Source organism: Equus przewalskii, chromosome 1 (assembly GCF_037783145.1).
Source record: "Equus przewalskii isolate Varuska chromosome 1, EquPr2, whole genome shotgun sequence".
Classification (NCBI taxonomy): domain Eukaryota; kingdom Metazoa; phylum Chordata; class Mammalia; order Perissodactyla; family Equidae; genus Equus; species Equus przewalskii.
The window spans coordinates 90,310,009-90,329,527 of NC_091831.1; the positions used below are offsets into that span (position 1 = coordinate 90,310,009).

The 19,519-nt window shown below is 40.0% G+C and overlaps 1 protein-coding gene across 3 annotated transcripts in view; it reads right to left on the bottom strand.

Moving 5' to 3' along the window:
- IL16 (interleukin 16) overlaps nucleotides 1-19,519 on the bottom strand; it is a 109,046-nt gene that overhangs the window by 42,189 nt on the left and 47,338 nt on the right. For all 3 annotated transcript variants that reach the window (XM_070617185.1, XM_070617180.1, XM_070617190.1), the window contains one exon: nucleotides 2,768-2,876. In XM_070617185.1, the coding sequence (XP_070473286.1) occupies nucleotides 2,768-2,876 (109 nt within the window). The remainder of the gene's footprint in view (nucleotides 1-2,767; nucleotides 2,877-19,519) is intronic.

Here is a 19,519-nt window from a genome sequence, read left to right on the forward strand (position 1 = left end):
CAAATTTAAAAATGGGCAGAAACTGATTCCCAATAAGTGATGCTGGAATCAGCTGCCATTTAGAAAAACAAAATCCGTCTAGATCCTTGCTTCATATCAAACACCAAAAATAAATTACAGGCATAGTAAGTTTGAACAAAAAAAAAGGTAAATCATTTAAAAACCAGAAGAAAATGTTGTCAAATGTTTAATAGTTCTCTGGATGTGGAAGAAACTTTAACATTAGAAAGGAAAAAAATCAATAGATTTGATTATATAAAGATGAGAACATCGCGTAAAAAAAGTTAAAAGAAAAACAACAAACTGAAGAAAGTGTGTTCAACAGCTCTGACACCCAAACGTTAATTATATTAATATTAATAAATATTCATTTAACCAAGAGGGTTTTTATAAATTAATGATGAAATGATCATCCCAATAGGAATATAGGTGAACTCATGGAAGGGGAAATAAGTAAATGAAGGCACGTTTAACTGCACCTGTGCAGAGAGAAACTCTTTCCGCCTGCTTTATAGCCAAACACACGGGTCAGGATTTTGACAACAAACGGAAAATGTGGCAGCTAGAATTTTTGAAAAGACTGGATGAAGCAAAAGGTAGACAGAGTTCAGGGAAATGACAAGGCCTGTTGAGGTTCCCAGGAATTGGCAGGAGCCAGAAGCTATTATGTCCCCAGGCCTGAAGGGGCAGAAGAAGGAAATGGCGTTACCAGACCCGGCGAGCGTCGGGACCGCGGAAGGCAGGTGCCCTCACCAGATGTAATAGTCACAGAGGGACACAGCCCCTGCCAGAGCTGCAGCGGCAAGGCGGGAGGAACCGAGGAAGAAATACCCCAGCGGCTCTCTCTTCCACCCTCCACTCTCCCCTTGATCCACTCCTTGACTGAACTCAACTGGAAACCAGAGAGACAGGGCCTGTGGCCTGAAAGGGCCAACGCCCGGGGCGCACGCAGGGCTGGCTTGGTGGGCGTGCGACATGTGGGGAGCGCAGAGTCCCAGACTTCAGGACCTGTCGCCATGTGGGAATTACTAATTTTCAAACAGGGGCCCCACATTTTCCTTTTACACTAATCCCCACAAATGGTCCTGGGTGCAAAGCAGGGAAGAGGGAAATAGAGGAAAAACCTGCCTGGCAAATTTTTTTAAAAATTGTAATCCAGTAAAATAAGTCAGACAGAGAGAGACAAGTACCACATGATTTCACTTATATGTGGAATCTGAAAAACAAAACAAAGGAACAAACAAAACCAAGCTCACAGATGCAGAGAACAGAGGGGTGGGTGCCAGAGGGCAGGCGGTGGAGGGTGGGTGAAATGGGTGAAGGGGGTCAAGAGGTACAGACTTCCAGTTATAAGATGAGTAAGTCCTGGGCATGTAAAGTACGGCATGGTGGCTGTCGTCGATAATACCGCATTGGTATTTGAAAGTCGCTAAGAGAGTGAAACTTAAAAGTTGTCATCACGGGAAAAAACACAGGAAACTTTACATGGTGACGAACAGCAACTAGACCTATTGTGATGACTTCACAAGGATACGTACGTTGACTCACGACGTCGTACACCTGAAACGATTACAGTGTTATATGCCAATTATACCTCCAGTAAAAAATTTGAATTATAATCCAGTGTGGGCTATGATGGAAGAAATAGGTGTTCACGGACACCATTGGAGGGTTAGCTGCGAAACTTGGCAGCACAGATCGAGGTCCGAGGAATCGCTTCCTTTTGAAACTCCGTTTCTAGAAAATTATGCTAAAAGAAGAAGAAAGTAAAAACGTGTGATAAAAAAGCAACTGGTGGTCCAAAAGTAGGGGATGATTAATTTAATGATGGTGCCTCTTAAAACAGAATAATATGAGGCTTAGAGAGTGTAAGGGACTTGCCGGAGGTGACACAGATAATTGGTTCTGGAAGCAGGATCCAGAGCCAGCACCATGGCACTAAGTGTGGCCTTAACACACACCAGGCCAGCGCCCTTTAGACGTCCCCTAGGAAAATCGCCACAAACTCCAACAAAATTCCATGGGCAACCCCAACAACATTGATCTTGTTAGTGAAAAGCTGAGAATGACTCAACTATCTAATAACAGGAAGTCGATGAACCAGATTATGTACATTCGTATAACGAAATACTACGTATCCACTAAAAATGGCATTTACAAAAGAATTTCCAATGAGGTAAAGATGTGTGGGTGTGTGTTTTCTACAGGCATATATTGCAGGGAAATTGAAAATGTTAACATAGATTGTCTCTGATATTAGGATTTGGCGTGGTTTTAATTTCTTCATGCTTTCCTGCATTCTTCCGATTTTCCTCACTTTGTGTATTAGTCTATTCTAGTCGCAACAACCAAGACTCATGACGTTTTTCAGCTTCAACTTCCGTCCTGTCACAGGTGAGGTGACAGAGGCCCTGGGAGACAGGGTGGCCTTCCTAAGGTCAAGGGGCAAGTCAGAAGACAGCAGGAGCGAAGCCTGCGTCTTGGATCCTCTGTCAGGTCTTCTCAGCGTGGCACTTGAAGGGCAGCTAGAGGAGGAGTTGACGGAACCACAGAGAGCCCGAACGGCCAAAGCAGAGGCCCTCGAGCTGGCAGGACACGCACCGCCATGAAGGATGCGCTCAGAGAGGCAGGCAGCCCGCCATCTTGGTTTTGTCCAACTGGTCGGGCAGAGACCCACCCTCGCCCAAACCTCCCCACGTCGCCAATACTCCCCATACTCGGCACCAGCTTGGCCCTGATCCTGAAGACGGTTTGACGAGACACTTACTGGTTGAGTTGCTGCGTGTCCTCTGGTGACAGGCTTTGGGAAGCAGGAAGTTACTGCTTTGTGCTTCTAGTTTTCCGGACTGTTCTCGAGAGGAAGTTGTAGAAGCTTCCTGCAAAACAATTGCCGTCTTTTATTCAACAAGTTAGTCAGAAGAGAGAGACGCGCCTAGAAAACGGAGATTTTGACGCTGACCGTGGAAGCACTTGTGGTCTGTCTCCTCTGCTAAGCTATATGCTCTGTGGGGCAGGGGTTTCGAATTACTGTCGCTCATTAATTCATAGATACGTTAATTCATTCAAACAGAATATTGAATGAATAAATATTGCCTAAATATGGAACTAATGCAATAAACGTTGGATGATTATGTCAGCGAATGACAGGTTCTTTATCAGGCATTGGAGATAGAGAGTGAACAACATAGACTAGGATATTGATCGTGGAGAAATGGTATTTCATCAAAGGAAAACTAAAGGTAACAAGCAAACAAATAAAGGGGAAAGATAATTACAGAGAACGGTAAGTGCTACAAAGAAAAGAACTAGAAAGGGACGCGAACGGGGAGCCTGGGAGGTGAGTTTCAGAGAAGACGTCAAGTAAGGGCCATGGTTCCAGCACCTCATAGGCACTTAGAAATGTTCATTGAATGAATATTAAGTAAATATATTTCTTAATATTGAACCATCCATGCTGTCTTGAGAGTATTATGATTTCTTTACATTGCTGATTTCTCTCCATGAAGATTTAATTTAGGACTTTAAAAATCGACATTCTTGGGTTATATTTTGTTATTGTTCTGTTATTCTTTTTCTACCTTGCCATATTGAGCAAATTTCTCTTGCTTCTGTTTTATACTAATAATTTGGAAACTCTCCCATTGTACTGAGTCTATATGCGGTACACAGCATCCTGGGCTCAACCCTCTATCAGGGTCATTGATGAAACAGAAAACATACGACTCTTCCTCAGGTAAGACGAGAATTCGAGACAAATTTCACTCTGTTCCCTCTCCTCACCCTGGGATTTTTAGGGACAGAGGAAAGAGAGTGATAATGAAGACGATGGTATGAAATGTTTTCTATGTTGTTTTTCTATTTCATAACTTTATCAGCCACAATGATCTTGACTTAATTCTTGAATTATGTTGGTTTCCTTACTCACCCCCATAATCCTTAAGAGTGAGTGTGTGTGTGTTTTCTTTCAGGAAAGCTGTGCAGGTGAAGAGCTCTCTGAATATTTGCATGTCTGAGAATGTCTGTCTGTGGTTGGCACACTCATGTGATTTGCTGTGTATGGAACGTTTGGGTATTGGTTATTCGATCTGCAAACTGTAGTTGGCTCAAATGTTACCTGGGATTTAGCGTTCTAGCACTACAGGTGTGTTAGGGGCAGCTGCACCGTCTCCTAGCTGGCAGGACCGCCTCGACTGGAAGCCGGGCTTGGCGGTGCCTGGTTAACCTCGCGCCGGGTGTGCACTGCCTTCCATCAGCTGCTGCGTTTCCCACAGTGGAAGGAAGGCCCACTGTTGCCTCTCACCACGTGCCCACGGCCCACCTGCCCCAATGTGGTTGGCCCTCTCCATGGCTCCCTGTTCTGACATGCATTTCTCCCTATTCGTATGTATTTTTTTAATTTTGATAGAAATTTCTAAGGGGGCAGGGGAACTAGTAAAGTGTGCTCTGGAGCCAGAAGTCCACTCACAGCCTTTTTTCTTTTTAAAACTGTATCCAGTTCTGACACAAGGGGATCCTGCAAGAAACCACAGCAGTTCCGTTTATTTCTCCTACACGTCAGGGTTTAAAATCGGAGACCAGCTCTCCTAGGCACTCATTTTCCTCTTCAGCAGCAGATGGCGCTACATTAAGCTGAATAAAATTATCTTCTCTAACGGGTATATCCAGGGACGTTTTAAAAGGAGAGAGAACAGAGATTAGATAGAAAGTGGTTTAGTTCAGTTGAATTCTTGAGGCACTACATTTCTAGAACTTAGCATAAGGACTGGTTCTTTGAATTAATTGCTCCATAAATATAATATTCAAAAGATATTTCTTAAATATCTGCAAATCATATATCTGACAAAGGGTTAATCTCCATAATATATAAAGAACTCACACAACTCAACAAGAAAAAATCAAACAATCCGATCAAAAAATGGGCAAAGGATATGAACAGACATTTTCCAAAGAAGATATACAGATAGACAATAGGCACATGAAAAGATGCTCATCATCACTGATCATCAGCGAAATGCAAATCAAAACTACACTAAAATATCACCTTATACCCATTAGAATGGCTATAATGACCAAGACAAAAAATAACAAATGTTGGAGACGATGTGGAGAAAAGGGAACCCTCACACACTGCTGGTGGGAAGGCAAACTGGTGCAGCCACTATGGAAAACAGTATGGAGATTCCTCAAAAAATTAAAGATAGAAATACCATATGACCCACTTATCCCACTACTGGGTATCTATCCAAAGAACTTGAAATCAACAATTCAAAGAGACATATGCACCCCTGTGTTCATCGCAGCATTATTCACAATAGCCAAGACATGGAAGCAACCCATGTGCCCATCAACAGATGAAAGGACAAAGATATGGATATATATATATATATATATATATATATATATATATATATATATATATAAAGGAATACTACTCAGCCGTAAAAAATGATAAAATCGTCCCATTCACAACAACATGGATGGACATTGAGGGTATTATGTTAAGTGAAATAAGCCAGATAGAGAAAGACAAACACTGCATGATTGCACTCATATGTGGAATATAAACTAACACATGGACAAAGAGAACAGATTAGCAGTTACCAGGGGAAAGGGAGTGGGCACAAAGGGTGAAGTGGCACATGTGTATGGTGACTAACAAATAATATGTACAACTGAAATTTTACAATGTTGTAAACTATCATAATCTCAATAAAAAAATTAAATTAAATTAAATTTTTTAAAAGATCTTTTTTAACTAAATAGTCCCTTGAGGTCATATCAAGACTTCCCTCTGTACTGTTCCCACTTCTTCGTGCTCTCCAGTGGGACTGTGGAAGTAAATAACAGATTGTGATTTAAGTGGCTCTTCAGGGTTCACTCAACATAAGAGAGCCTAGTACACAGCCAGTGTGTCTACTTGTCCGAAGTACCTTTGAAATGTGCATTTCCCCTAAAAATCTAGTAAGATGAAGTTAAACGAGTAAACGTAAATGAGGTGTACGCAAAACTTGGAATACTAAACATCTTTAAAAACAACGTTGATAAAGGGTTTTTGTGGTATAGATGTACCTGTATTACCTTGGTAAGTAAAAAAAGAAAAGATAGCATGATATGAATGGAGTCTGACTACAATCATGCAAAATAGGCATAGAGAAAGGACTGGAAATAAATACACCAAACAGTAACATTTATTCATTCAACAAGTCTTTACTGAGCACTTACTATGCACCAGGTGCTATTCCAAGTGCTGAGAATATGGCGGCGGACAAGACGGGGTCCCGCTCTCAGGAGCTGGCAGGAGTGTGTGTGGGCGATAGGATTATACACATTTATTTTTTTTTTACAACTTTCTGTATTTCTATATGAGCACATATTACTTTTACACTCAGACCAGGAAGAAACGATTAATTTTACATTTATTTCAATTGCCACACTAGTAGACTTAGGACAAAACGCGTTTAGGGTTTAATTTCTTTCTTTTAATCCTCTTTATAAAAGTTCCCTGTCCAAAACATGGTTTAGAAATTGCTTGGCAAGTAAGGCCAATAGATGGCAGGCGAATCATAGAAAGTGAAGCTTCTTTTTGTCTGGATTACCTGGAAATGGTTAATGACACGTTGAGAAGAAGGAACATTAAAAGACCTCATCCAAAAGAAATTGAACGGACCGGATCCACCCCGCGGCCCATCCGTCCTCTGCATCCCAGGGGCTCGCCTTCTCTGGCCGGGGAACCAGGAACAGCCGCCTCACGGCGCACACGGCAGTTGCGGAGGTGCTTCTGCATGCACAAGGTCGAAGGACGAGTCCTTCTTCACAGCTCTGTCCTCCAACCAAGACTGCCCCAGATGCAGATGACAGGTGGCTGGCCCCCCTCTGCCGTGTACCCAGTACCTAAGTAGCAATCTCCTGTTGGACGTAAAAAACTCCGTGTCTCCGAAAAGCTCCCGGAACAGAGTCGATGCCCAAGTTCTGTGGACCTTCCGCTTCCTGGACACCAACAAGAACCCAGCATTCATCCATATTCTGGGGTCATTTCAAGGCATTGTTCTTTCTCTTTAATCCATTAACCTCGTAAGCTTAATGTTTTCTTCACCAGAAATACACAGTGGGGTAGAGCAGAGAGGGCCATGAAACCACCAGCCTTAAATCTCTCACGAGGCTGGGCTTGTCACTTAATTGTTTGGGCTCAGTTTCCCTTTTTGTGGGTGGAGGGAGTGAACTAAACAATGTCTATAATCACGTTCAGCCCCATGCTTTTGAACGTAACTGCTGATTATGTTTAAAGAGCTGGAGGGCTGCTGACCTCTCTGAAAGGATCATATGGCAGGAGATGATCACAAGGACAGAACAGCCTCCCTGGGCCCCCCGGGGAGCCTGGTCTCTCTTGGGCAAGGATGTCCTGGGCAGAGGGGTTCTCATCAAAGGAGTGTCTGCAGGAGCCCAGCGAACATTTGCACGGACGGCTCCCTCACCAGCACGCAGAACAGACCTCTTCTGTGCCTGCTCCCAAGGTGGGGCTGCTCTCGGAGCTGAGGTCAGGGGTTGGCAAAGCCGTCTCCAGACACATTTTCCCTTGTTCTCGTGGGAAATTGTGGGCACGGGCAGCAGTCCAGTGGGTGGCATGCCCCCTCCCTGCCTGGGTGGCAACCCCTACGTTGACCAGTCCCACTGGTGACTGAATGTGGAAATGGAGAGACCCCGAGATCCTCTGTCATCGAGGAGTGAACCCAGAATAAAGAATTCTGGCGTGTTGTGTCCTACAGACAAGATTTTCAGGAGCATAAACTCCTGAAGGTTTAGAAGGCTCCATGGCTCCCTCAGAAGTGTTCGTTCTGTGCATGGACCCCTGACTTTGCTGTCAGAGGCTTGATGCCTCTGGGGTTTGCTGCCTGCATTCCTCTTAAATACAAGCCTTTCCATTTTCTCTTTGAACTGAGATGCGATGGCTGCTTCAGTCTAAGGGAACCACGAAATGTAATTCGACTGTCCTCCTGATCAAGGCTGGTTTCCTGTGGTTGGATTGATCATGCAACAACAGGCTTTGATCTTGAAGTCACAAGGATAAACAAGTGGCCCCAGCAGATGGGTTCAGGGATGGCCGTGTGGTCACGTGGGATCCCGAGGCCGCAGGCCTCCTGACGTGGAGGGTAAGAGCAGGGACCTAGGAGTCGCCCTCCAGGCCTCCTTCTCCCCCTGTGGTCCCTACATGACCTCAGTCACCAGCTCCTTGCAATTCAACCTTCTCGAATTTCCCCAGCGCATCCATTCTCACTGGCTATGCCGTAGCTCATAGTATCCTTTTTAGGTTAGGCTGTTACAGCGGCCTAGGGGGGTCTAGGAAAAGTTGTGTTTTTTAAAAAATATCTTTAACAAACGGTCTGGGACATCTGGATACCCGCCTGTAAAAGAATGAAGTTGGACCCCGTCCTCACACCACACACAAAAATTAATTCCAATTGAATCACAGACCTACACGTAAGAGCTAAAACTATAAAACTCTGTAGAAAATGCAGGGGTAAATCTTCAAGACCTTCGGGTAGGGAAAGACTTGTTAGATATGACACCAAAAGCACGAGTGACAAAAAAAAATGTAGATAAATGGGCCTCATCAAAATTAAAAACTTTTGTCTTTCAAAGGACACCATCATGAAAGTGAAAAGATAGCCCACAGGATGGGAGAAAATATTTGCAAGTCATATATCTGATAAGGGACTTGTATCAAGAATATATAAAGAACTCTTGCAACTCAATAAAAGAGAGATGATCCAGTTTTCAAAATGGACAAAGGATCTGAGGAGGTATCTTCCCAAAGAAGATATACAAGAAGCCACGAAGCTCATGAAAAGATATCCAACATCATTAGCCATCAAGGAAATGCAAATCAAAACCGCAATGAGATACCACTTCACACCGGCTAGGACGGCTATGGTCACACCCACTTAGCATCCACTAATATAGGAAGGATGTGGAAAATTGGAACCTCAGACATTGCTGGTGGGAATGTAAAATGGTGAGATGCTTTGGAAAACAGTTTGGCAGTTCTTCAAAAAGTTAAATATAGAATTACCGTATGGTCCAGCAATTCCGTTCCTAGGTATATACTCAAGAGAAATGAAAACACACATCCACATGAAAACTTGTACACAAATGTTCAAAGCAGCATTATTTGTGACAGACAAATTGTAGAAACAACCCAAGTGTCCATCAACAGATAAACAGATGAACAAAGTGTGGTAAGCCCACGCATTCCATACAATGAATATTATTTGGTAATAAAGAGAAATGAAGTATTAATACATGCTATAACATGGATGACCCTTGAAAACATTATAGTAAGTGAAAAAAGTCAGCCACAAAAGGCCACATATTATAATATCCCATTTACATTAAATGTCCAGAATAGGCAAATCTGTAGAGACAGAAAGTAGATTAGTGGATGATTAGGGTGGGGAGTGACTACTAACGGGTATAAGGTTTCTTTTTGGGGTGATGAAAATGTTGTAAAATCAGATAGTGGTGATGGTCACACAACTCTGTGCATGTACTGAAAGACATTTAAAAGTATACTTTAAATGAGTGAATCGTATAGCATGTGAGTTATATTTTAATAAAATCACTTAAGAAGAAATATTCATTCATTCATTCATTCATAATTTCCCCGCCCCCCATCTTTTCACCTGCCAGCATGCTTTTGTAAAAATGCAAATGCTACTCATGAGACTTCTGATTAAATCTCTGGTGGATCCATCTCTGATGGATTTAAGATAAATCCAGACTACCTGGCATGCCATTGAAGGTCCTTCCTCCTGATACCTAGGATAACTCAAGCCAACCTTGCCCCAGTAGGTCACACTTCCTCCCAGTGGACTCTGTGTGTGCTGTCCTATCTATTAGTCACCCATCATTGTTTCCCTGCTTTCTTCAAGAATCAATTTACCTTTGTATTGATGCAAATGTATTTCATGAAAAACACCTGCGTCCTGAAAAAAAGGTGGACTCCTTCTGCCAATCACATCCAAGGGCACCTCAAAAGTAGAGTGACGTTGAGCTGGTTGTCTACAGTGCTTTTAATGTCTGATAGGACCAGACCTTCATGGCTCTTCTTCCCAACTGTTCTTATATGTTTGTTTTTCCAAACATGTTATAGAATCACATGGTCTAGTTAAAAAATCATTCCTCTTACTAATTTTGGGAGAGCTTCCCTAAATTTAAAAACAATTTTAGGAAATAGCACGTTTCAAAAAAATTGGATATTTTTCTCCAAAAGCCGGGTCTGTATTTCTACTTATTTAATAGAAATGCTCCTCAGTGGGATTTTTATCGTATTAGGTCCAGTGGGATTTTGGGAAGGATTAAATGAGATAATATATGCAAAGGACCTGGTTAGATGATCAGCAAGAACGTTCAGAATTTCATCAGTCTCCAAGGAGTGCCAGTCCATTTCCCAAATATTCCTCAGCTCTGTCTCTTCCTTTTCATGGTCTAGAAATTTATTGTAGAAAATAATTAGACATAATACACAAAGATGTGTGTACAAAGATGTCCATCGCCACATTGTTTGTAATAGAAAACATGGGGGGGAATGTTCAATGATAAGGAAATGATTGAAGAGGCTATGACAGGAGACTTCTGTTTCTGGTAGGATGATGGACTAGTTACTTTGGTCCTTCTGCTAAAAACAAGTAAAACTGTTGAATGGGATGTAAATACATCAATGAAATAGCAAATGAGTAAGGAATTCTTGGAGGCCACAAAGTAAACAAAGGCTTCACCAGGAACTTCCCAAGAAGTAAGAGGAGCCCCCAGCTGGCTGCTGCCCTGAGGTCATTTGATGAACGGGCTGGACTTGAGCTTTGTCCTCCGCAGCTTTATGGGATGATAGGAGCAGCAGGGAAGTCCTGGTTCCTTCTCAAAATGGGGGGTCCACTAGGACACTCCTCTTCAACAGAGGGAGCCCCAAAGGATGATGTCCTCATTTTAAATGTGAACTGGAAATAAATCCATCCCACCTTCAGGAATTGGGTGAAAACTGTGAGTCTGGAGTTTGCCTCTGTCCTTACTGACTTTCTGCCTGCTGGATCTACCCATTTCTGAAAGAGGGGCACTAAAGTCTCCAACTATAATAGTCGATTCATCTATTTTTGCTTGCAGTCTTATCAATTTTTGCCCCACGTAGTTTCATGCTGTTGTTATGGATTTACTTTTTAAATCCAATCATAAACCACTGAAGAGTTCCACATCTAAAATGTAGTAGAAAAAGTTTAAAAAGTAAAACATATATATATATAAATATATATATATATGTGTGTGTGTATTTGGAAACAAAAGAATAAAAACAGGATAGATAGATAGATAGACAGATATAGATAAATAGACTAAACTAATCAAAATAAAGCTGGTGCCACTTTATCAACAAAGTAGATTTAAACAAAAGGAATTAATAGAGGTAACATCACTATTTTAATGATAACTGCTTGAAATCATGAAGAAGATATAAGAAGGCTAAACTTTTTTGCGCCTTATAACATAGCTTCAAATTATTGACTTAACCTCAAGGAAAATCTCTCAGAAGATTTTTGACCTGCTCCCTAAGAAATTGTTAGACCAAGCAGATAAAAATCAGTACGTAAACAGAATTTTTAAACAATGAAATTAAAAGCAACAAAATACAATTTCTCCTCAAACAAACAATTCTGAACAATTTCAATGAACTGGAATAATACATATCACATTTTCTGACAACATGATAAACTGTAGTTTAATGCTTTAAACTATAAAACATTAAAATAAGATAACTGGAGAGAGAGAAAACAGATTAGCTGTTGCCAGAGGTTAGGGGTGGTGTGAGGGGGGTGTGACCATAAAGGGGAGGCATTAGGAAGATTTTTGTGATGATAAAACAGCACAGAACTACACGTACATGGTACTGATGTCAAATTTCTGGGTTTGATGTTGTACATCAGTTGTGTAAGAAGTAATCCTTGGGGAAAACTGGGTGAAGGGTGTATTATCTGTGCTATCTTTGCAACCTCCTGTGAACCTATGATTATTTCAAAATAAAAAGTTATTTAAAACGTTAACTGGAAAATTCCATATGTCTGAAAATTAAGAAACACACATGAATAACTCATGGGTCAAAGAAGAAAGCATATTGGAAATTTAGAACTGAATGATAATGAAAATCTAGACATCAAATCTTGTGAAATGCAGCTAAAGATAAGCAATACTTACAGGAGAAGTCATCATCTTAAATGCTTCTATTAAAAAAGATAAAGCTTGAAAATAATTAATAAGCTAATCATGAAAGAAAGTAGAAAAGAGATAAAATAAAGATAAGAACAAAGTTTATAAAATAAAAATAGACATATAATAGAAGGATTGAAAAAATTAATTGTTGGTTCTGTGAACATATTTTAAAATACAGATGAACCTTCAGCAAGATTAATCAAGTAAAAAAGAGAGAGGGGTCAGCCCGGCAGCGCAGCGGTTAAGTGCACACATTTCGCTTCTCTGCGGCCCGGGGTTCGCCAGTTCGGCTCCCGGGTGTGGACATGGCACCGCTTGGTACGCCATGCTGTCATAGGCATCCCACATAGAAAGTAGAGGAAGATGGGCACGGATGTTAGCTCAGGGCCAGTCTTCCTCAGCAAAAAGAGGAGGATGGGCAGCAGTTAGCTCAGGGCTAATCTTCCTCAAAAGAAAAAGAGAGCGAGAGAAAACGCAAATAACATGAAGGACGAAAAGGGGACATAATTACAGTCACAGTAAAGATTAAAAAGATAAGAATATATTGTAAACAACTCTATAGAATAAATTTGAACAATTAGATAAAATGAGAAAAATTAACTTTATTAAAATCAACTCAAGAAAAGCTAGGAAACCTTCCTAGGTCTGTAAAAGTTAAGAAACTGGGCAGTTTTAAATCTTTCCACCAGGAGAACACTGGTGCTAGATGGTTTTAACAGTAAGTTCCATAAATCATTCAAAAAATAAATAATTACAATCATAGACAATATATTCTAGAGTTAGCTAAAGGAGGAATCAGACTTCACATTCTATCGGGCTAGCAAATTGAGATACCCAACAAGGGGAAAAACCTTGATACCAGTAAAAGAGATAAGCAAAGAAATGTTGATATCTGCATAAGCTTGGAAACAGGCAAGAAAGGAAATTACAGAGCAGTCGCCCTCATGAACATATAAATCATAAATAAAATGGTAGTCAACTGGGTCCAGAGATCCAGGGAATTGTTTAACATTGGAAAATAAGTTAGATAATTTACCACTTGAACAGACTAAAGAAGAAAAATTATCGCAAAAGATTACAGAGCATATGGATTCATTTTATACACCGGTCTGGAAAAGGCAGGCCTACAGAAGACAGAGAGCAGATACGTGGTTGTCCAGGATTAGGGATGAAGAGATGGTTGGACTACAAAGGGGACTACCATTATTCATGGGTGATATGATTATCTATGTAATAAACACAATGAAATCTATAGATAAAATATTAGATTTGATAAGAGGTTGCTAGATGCTGAATATAATGCCAACGTACAAAAACAAATTGCAGCTCTGCTTCTGGGAAGATGGAGTACTTTTCCCTACTCCACCCCCTAAGTACAAATAAAAACCCCAGACATTGCATACAAAACAAACTAAGACTCTAAAAGGTAGAGAGAAGAAGACAGACCAGGTGGAAACCTCGGGACTGAAGAAGCAAGATGGTGAGTTTCTTGGAAATTCTTTTTGCCTCATGTATCCAGAATTGTCCCTGAAGAACGAGCAACCTGGAATTGCCAACAGATGCTCATAAAAAAGTCTCAGTGAAAGATTGCCTGCTCTCTGGAGCCAAAGGACCAGGAAAGGGGCAGCTTAGCAAGACAGAAAACTTAGACAGTAACTGCTCCACCCCAGCCAAGAAACATGGTGGCCCCAGCCCTACCCAAGCCAGTGATGGTGGAATGAGAACCTAGACGTCCCCTTGCCAGTGTGTAATGATGTGCTGTGACCTCCCCGCCAGGGTGGTGTCAGAGAAGGCCAAGTAGAGTGCTGGGACCTTGACCCCTGCCATCTGGTAACGAGACTTCTTTACCCACAGAATGAGTGGAGACCATGCGGGCGGCTGTAACTCTCATCTCTGTCCAGCAGGAATGAGAAGCCCTCCACCCTGGATGTCAACGGAGACCAAGTGGAGAACCTGGGCTTCCACCTTGACCTGGCCGTAACGAGGTGATGACCCCTCCCCCTCTGCTGCAGGAATAGTGTCAAAGAAAGACAGCTAAAGTGACAGATCAAGAGTTGCATAACAAAACACAAAAATGTCCAGGGTTCATTTGAAAATCATTCACTATATAAAAAAACAGAAAGATTTCAAATTAAGTGGAAAAAATCAATAGGTGCCAACACGAGGAAGAAAAGAAAATAGTAGAATTAGCTGACAAAGATTTTAAATCAGACATCATAAAATGTTTCAATAAGCAATTATGAACATGCTTGAAACAAACAAAAAATAGAAAATCTCAGCAAAGAAATAGGAGGTATAAAGAACCAATGGACATGTTAAAACTGAAAAGTATAACAACTAAAATAAAAAATTTAAAAAACCAGAAAGGACTGGCTCAGGGGACAGAGAAAAGAATCAATGAGTTAGAAGACAGTACAATAGAAATTACCAAATCTGAACAAGAAAGAGAAAAATAGACTAGAAAAAAAATGAGCAAAGCCTCAGAGACTTGTGGAACTATAAGAAAAGATCTAATGTTTGTGTCATCAGGGTTTTGGAAGAAGAGAAAAAAGAGTGTGGGGCTGAAAAAGTAGTCAAAGAAATAATGGCTAAATACCTCCCAAATTTGGCAAAAGGTATAAATCTACAGATTCGAGAAGCTGAGAAATCCCCAAACAGCATAAACACAAAGAAATTCATACAAAGATACTTCATAATTAAACTTATGAAAACTAAAGACTAAATAATCTTTAAAACAACCAGGAAAAAAATGACATGTTACCTATAAAGGAAAACCAATTCAGATGACAGCAGATTTCTTATCTGAAAGAGACGGAAGTGGTACATTTTTCAAGTAGTGGAAGGAAAACTCAACTCAGAATTCTTTATCTAGCAAAAATATCCTTTGAAAACAAAAAGGAAATTAAGACATTCTGAAATAAAGTAAAATTAAGAAAATTTGTCACCAGCAGACCTACCCTGAAAGGACAATTAAAGGAAGTTCTCTAAACAAAAGGGAAATAATAAAAGAAAGAGTCTTGGAACATCAGGCAGGAAAAAAGGACACAGTAAAGTAAAATATGGGTGAATACAATAAATTTCACTCTCGTCTTGTGTGTTTTCAATTACATCTGATGGCTGAAGCAAAAATGCTAATGCTGTGATGTGGTTCTAAATGCATGTAGAAAAAAGATTTAAGACAATTATGTTATAAGCAAGGGAGGGTAAAGGATTATAAAGAAAGATAAGTTTTCTACAGAAAAGAAAAACAGAAAGAACAAACAGAAAACAAAAAATAAAATGGCAAAACAACTCCTCACATATTAGTAACTGTTAAATATAAATGGTCTAAATACACCAATTAAAAGAGAAAGATTGGCAGAATATGTTAAAAGACGTGATCCAACTATATTCCACCTACAAGAACTCACTTCAAATATGATAATATAGGCAGATTGTACAAGAATGGAAAAGATACGGGATGCAAACAGTAATCAAAAGGAAGCAAGAATGAGGGCCACCTGGTGACACAGCAGTTAAGTGGGCATGTTCTGCTTCAGTGGCACAGGGTTCGCCGGTTCAGATCCTGGGTGCAGACATGGCACCGCTTGTCAAGCCATGTTGTGGCAGGCGTCCCACATACAAAGTGGAGGAAGATGGGAACAGATGTTAGCTCAGGGCCAGTCTTCCTCAGCAAAAAGAGGAGGATTGGCAGCAGATGTTAGCTCAGGGCTAATCTTCCTCAAAAAAAAAGTAAAAAAAAAAAGGAAGCAGGAATGGTTATATTAATATCACACAAAGTAGACTTCAGAGCAAAGACAATTACCAGAGATGGAGGATCATCAAGAAGGAATCCTAAATGTGTATGCACCAGACATCAGAGCCACAAAATATGCGAAGAGAAAACAGATGGAACTGAAAAGAAATGTAAATAAATCCACTGTTATGGCTGGAGATTCAGTACCCTCTCTCAAAAATTATAGAATAACTAGACAGAAAGCACAGATACGGGGGAAATCAACAACAGTGTCAACCCAGAGAATCTGATCAACATGTACAGAACCCACAGCATCATACACATTCTTGCCAAGTGCTCACAGACATGTACCAAGATAGACCCCTCCTGGGCCACAAAACAAACTGCAGTAGATTTAAAAGAATTGAAATCATTCAGAGTATGTTTCCCCACCACAATAAAATTAAACTAGAAATCAATAACAGAAGGATAACAGGAAAATCTCCAAACACATGGAAACTAAACACATTTCTAAACAATCCATGCATCCCAAAAGAAATTTCAAGGGAAATTTAACAAATACACTGAACTGGATGAAAATTAAAATAAAACATATCATAATTTATAATACAGCTAAAGCAATACTGAGAGTAGGATGTATAGCACTAAATACATGCATTAGAGAAATCAACAAGCTAAACTTCCATCTCGAGAACCTAGAAAAAGAGTGAAACTGACCCAGAACAAGTAGAAGGAAGGAAATAATAAAGATAAGAGCAGAAATCAATAAAATTGAAAACAGAAAAAAAACAATAGTGACAATGAATGATATGAACTTCTAGCAAGACTGATGCAGTAAAAGAGAGAGACACAAATCGCCAATGACAGGAATGCACAACATGTCGCTACAGACCCTGCAGAGATCAAAAAGATAACAAGGGAAGACTGCAAACAACTCTATGTCTAACACATAAACTCGACAGCTTAGATGAAATGGACCCATTCTTCTAAAAGCACAATCTACCACAACTTAACAAATATGAAAAAGATAATTTGAATAGTCCTGTAACTATTAAGGAAGTTGAGTTTGTAAATTAAAACTCCCGAACAAGAGAACTCTAAGGCCAGATGGTTTCACCTGAGAATTCTACTAAGTGTTTAAAGAATTAACATCATACAATAACAGAGAACATTTCCCAACTCATTTTATGAAGCTAGTATTACTTTGGTACCAAAACCAGACAAAGTCAGTACAAAAAATGAAAATTCTAGACGAATACCCCTCATGAATACAGAGGCAAAACTCCTTAACAAAATACTAGTAAATAAAATTCAGCAAAGTATAAAAAGAATTATACGTGATGACCATGTGGGTTATTCCAGGGGTGCAAGGATAGTTCAATATTCAAAGATCAATCCACGTAATCCATCATATCAATAGGCCAAAGAAGAAAAAAATCACACAACCATATCAATTAGTGTAGAAAAGCATCTGACAAAACTAAACACCCATTCACAATATAAACTCTGCACACTGGGACTGGAGGAGGACATCCTCAACCTCATAAAGAACATCTTCAAAAAAACCTACAGCTAAGAACACACCTAATGATGAAAACTGAATGCTTTCCCCCTCAGACTGGGAACAGAACAAGAAGGCCCAGTGTCAACTCTCCTATTCGATGTGGTACTGTAAGTTCCTGCCACTGCAACAAGGCAACGAAAGGAGATAAAAGGCACACAGATCAGAAGGGAAGAAATAAATCTGTCCTCACTTACAGATGACATGATTGTCTATGTAGAAAATCCCAAGGCATCTGCAAAAATAATTCCTAGAACTAGTTAATGAGTTCAACAATTTGCAGGATACAAAATAATCATAAAAATCAGCTGTATTTCTTTCCACTAGCAATGAACACATGGACACCAAAATTAAAGTGTATACCATTTACAATGACTCAAAACAATACTTGGGCATAAATCTAACAAAACTTGTATAGGATTTGTATGCCGTGAACTAAAAAACACTAATGAAAGAAATCAAAGACCTAAATAAATAGAGAGACAGACCATATTTGTGGATTGGAAAACTCAGCCTAGTAAAGATCAACTCTCCCCAAATTAATATACAGCTTTCATATGATCCCTATGAAAATCTCAGCAAGATTTTTTGTATATATAGACGAAATTATTCTAAAATGTATATGTAAATACGAAGAGATTAGAATAGAAGAAACAACTTTGAAAAAGAATAAAGTGGGAGCGATCAGTCTACCTTATTTCAAGACTTATTATATAGCTACAGTAAACAGGAATGTGTGGTATTGGGGAATACACACAGAATAGGGAACCCAGAAACAGATCTACACAAAGATGCTCGCCTGATTTATGACAAAGGTGCAAAAGCAATTCAATGGAGGAACGATACTCTTTTCAAAAAATGTGCTGTAGCAATTAAGCAGCCACAGAGGGCACGGAGGAAGGAAGAAACTTGGCCCAAGTCTCCTATTTTATGCAAAAACTAACTCAAAATGGACTTACCTGTAGAGTGATAAAACTTTTAGAAAAAATAGGAGAAAATTTTCAGGATCTAGGGCCAGGCGAAGAATTCTTAAAGTTTACACAAAAAGCATATTCATAAAAGGAAAAATTGATAAATTGGACTTCGTTCAAATTAAAAGCTTTCACTCTGTGAAGACTCCATTAAGAGGATGAAAAGACAAGCTACAGTCTGGGAGAAAATATTTGCAAACCACACATCCAACAAAGGACTAGTATCGAGGATATATACAGAACTCTCAAAATTCAACAGCAAAAAAACCAATTTAAGTAGAAAATGGGCAAAAGATAAGAACAGACATTTGACTGAAAGGATCCACAGATGGCAAAGAAGCCCGTGAGAAGATGTTCGACATCATCAGCCATTACTGAAACACAGATTACAGCCACAATGAGATATCGCTACACGAACTACCAGAACAGCTAAAATAAAAACAGGACATCAAACACTGTCTCAGAGCAGAGAAACTGGGTTGTTCCTACTTTGTTTACATGAACGTAAAATGTTACAGTCACTCTGGAAAACAGTTCAGCAGTTTCTTTACAAATAAAATATGCAACTATCGTACAAGCCAAAATGGCACTCCTGGGCATTTATCCTGGAGAAATGAAAATTCATGTTCACACCAAATCTGTATGGGAGTGTTTCTATCCTCTCGACTCATAATAGCCTGAAACTGAAAACAACACAGATGTCCTTCAGTGGTGAATGGTTAACAAACCGTGGTGCATCCATATGGTGGACTATTACTCAGCAATAAAAAGGAGCTGACTACTGACACACACAACCAGGGTGGAGCTCCAGAGAATTACGTTGAGTGAAAAAGCCCATCCACAAAGGTTACATACTGTCTGACACGATTTATACAATAGAAATGGCCACCATGGGGGAAGGGAAGATGGAGGTGGGAGGGAAGCGAATGTGGCCACAAAAGGGGAACATGAGGAATCTTGGTGGTGATGGGAATACCCCATATATTGACATGTCAACACCAGCAA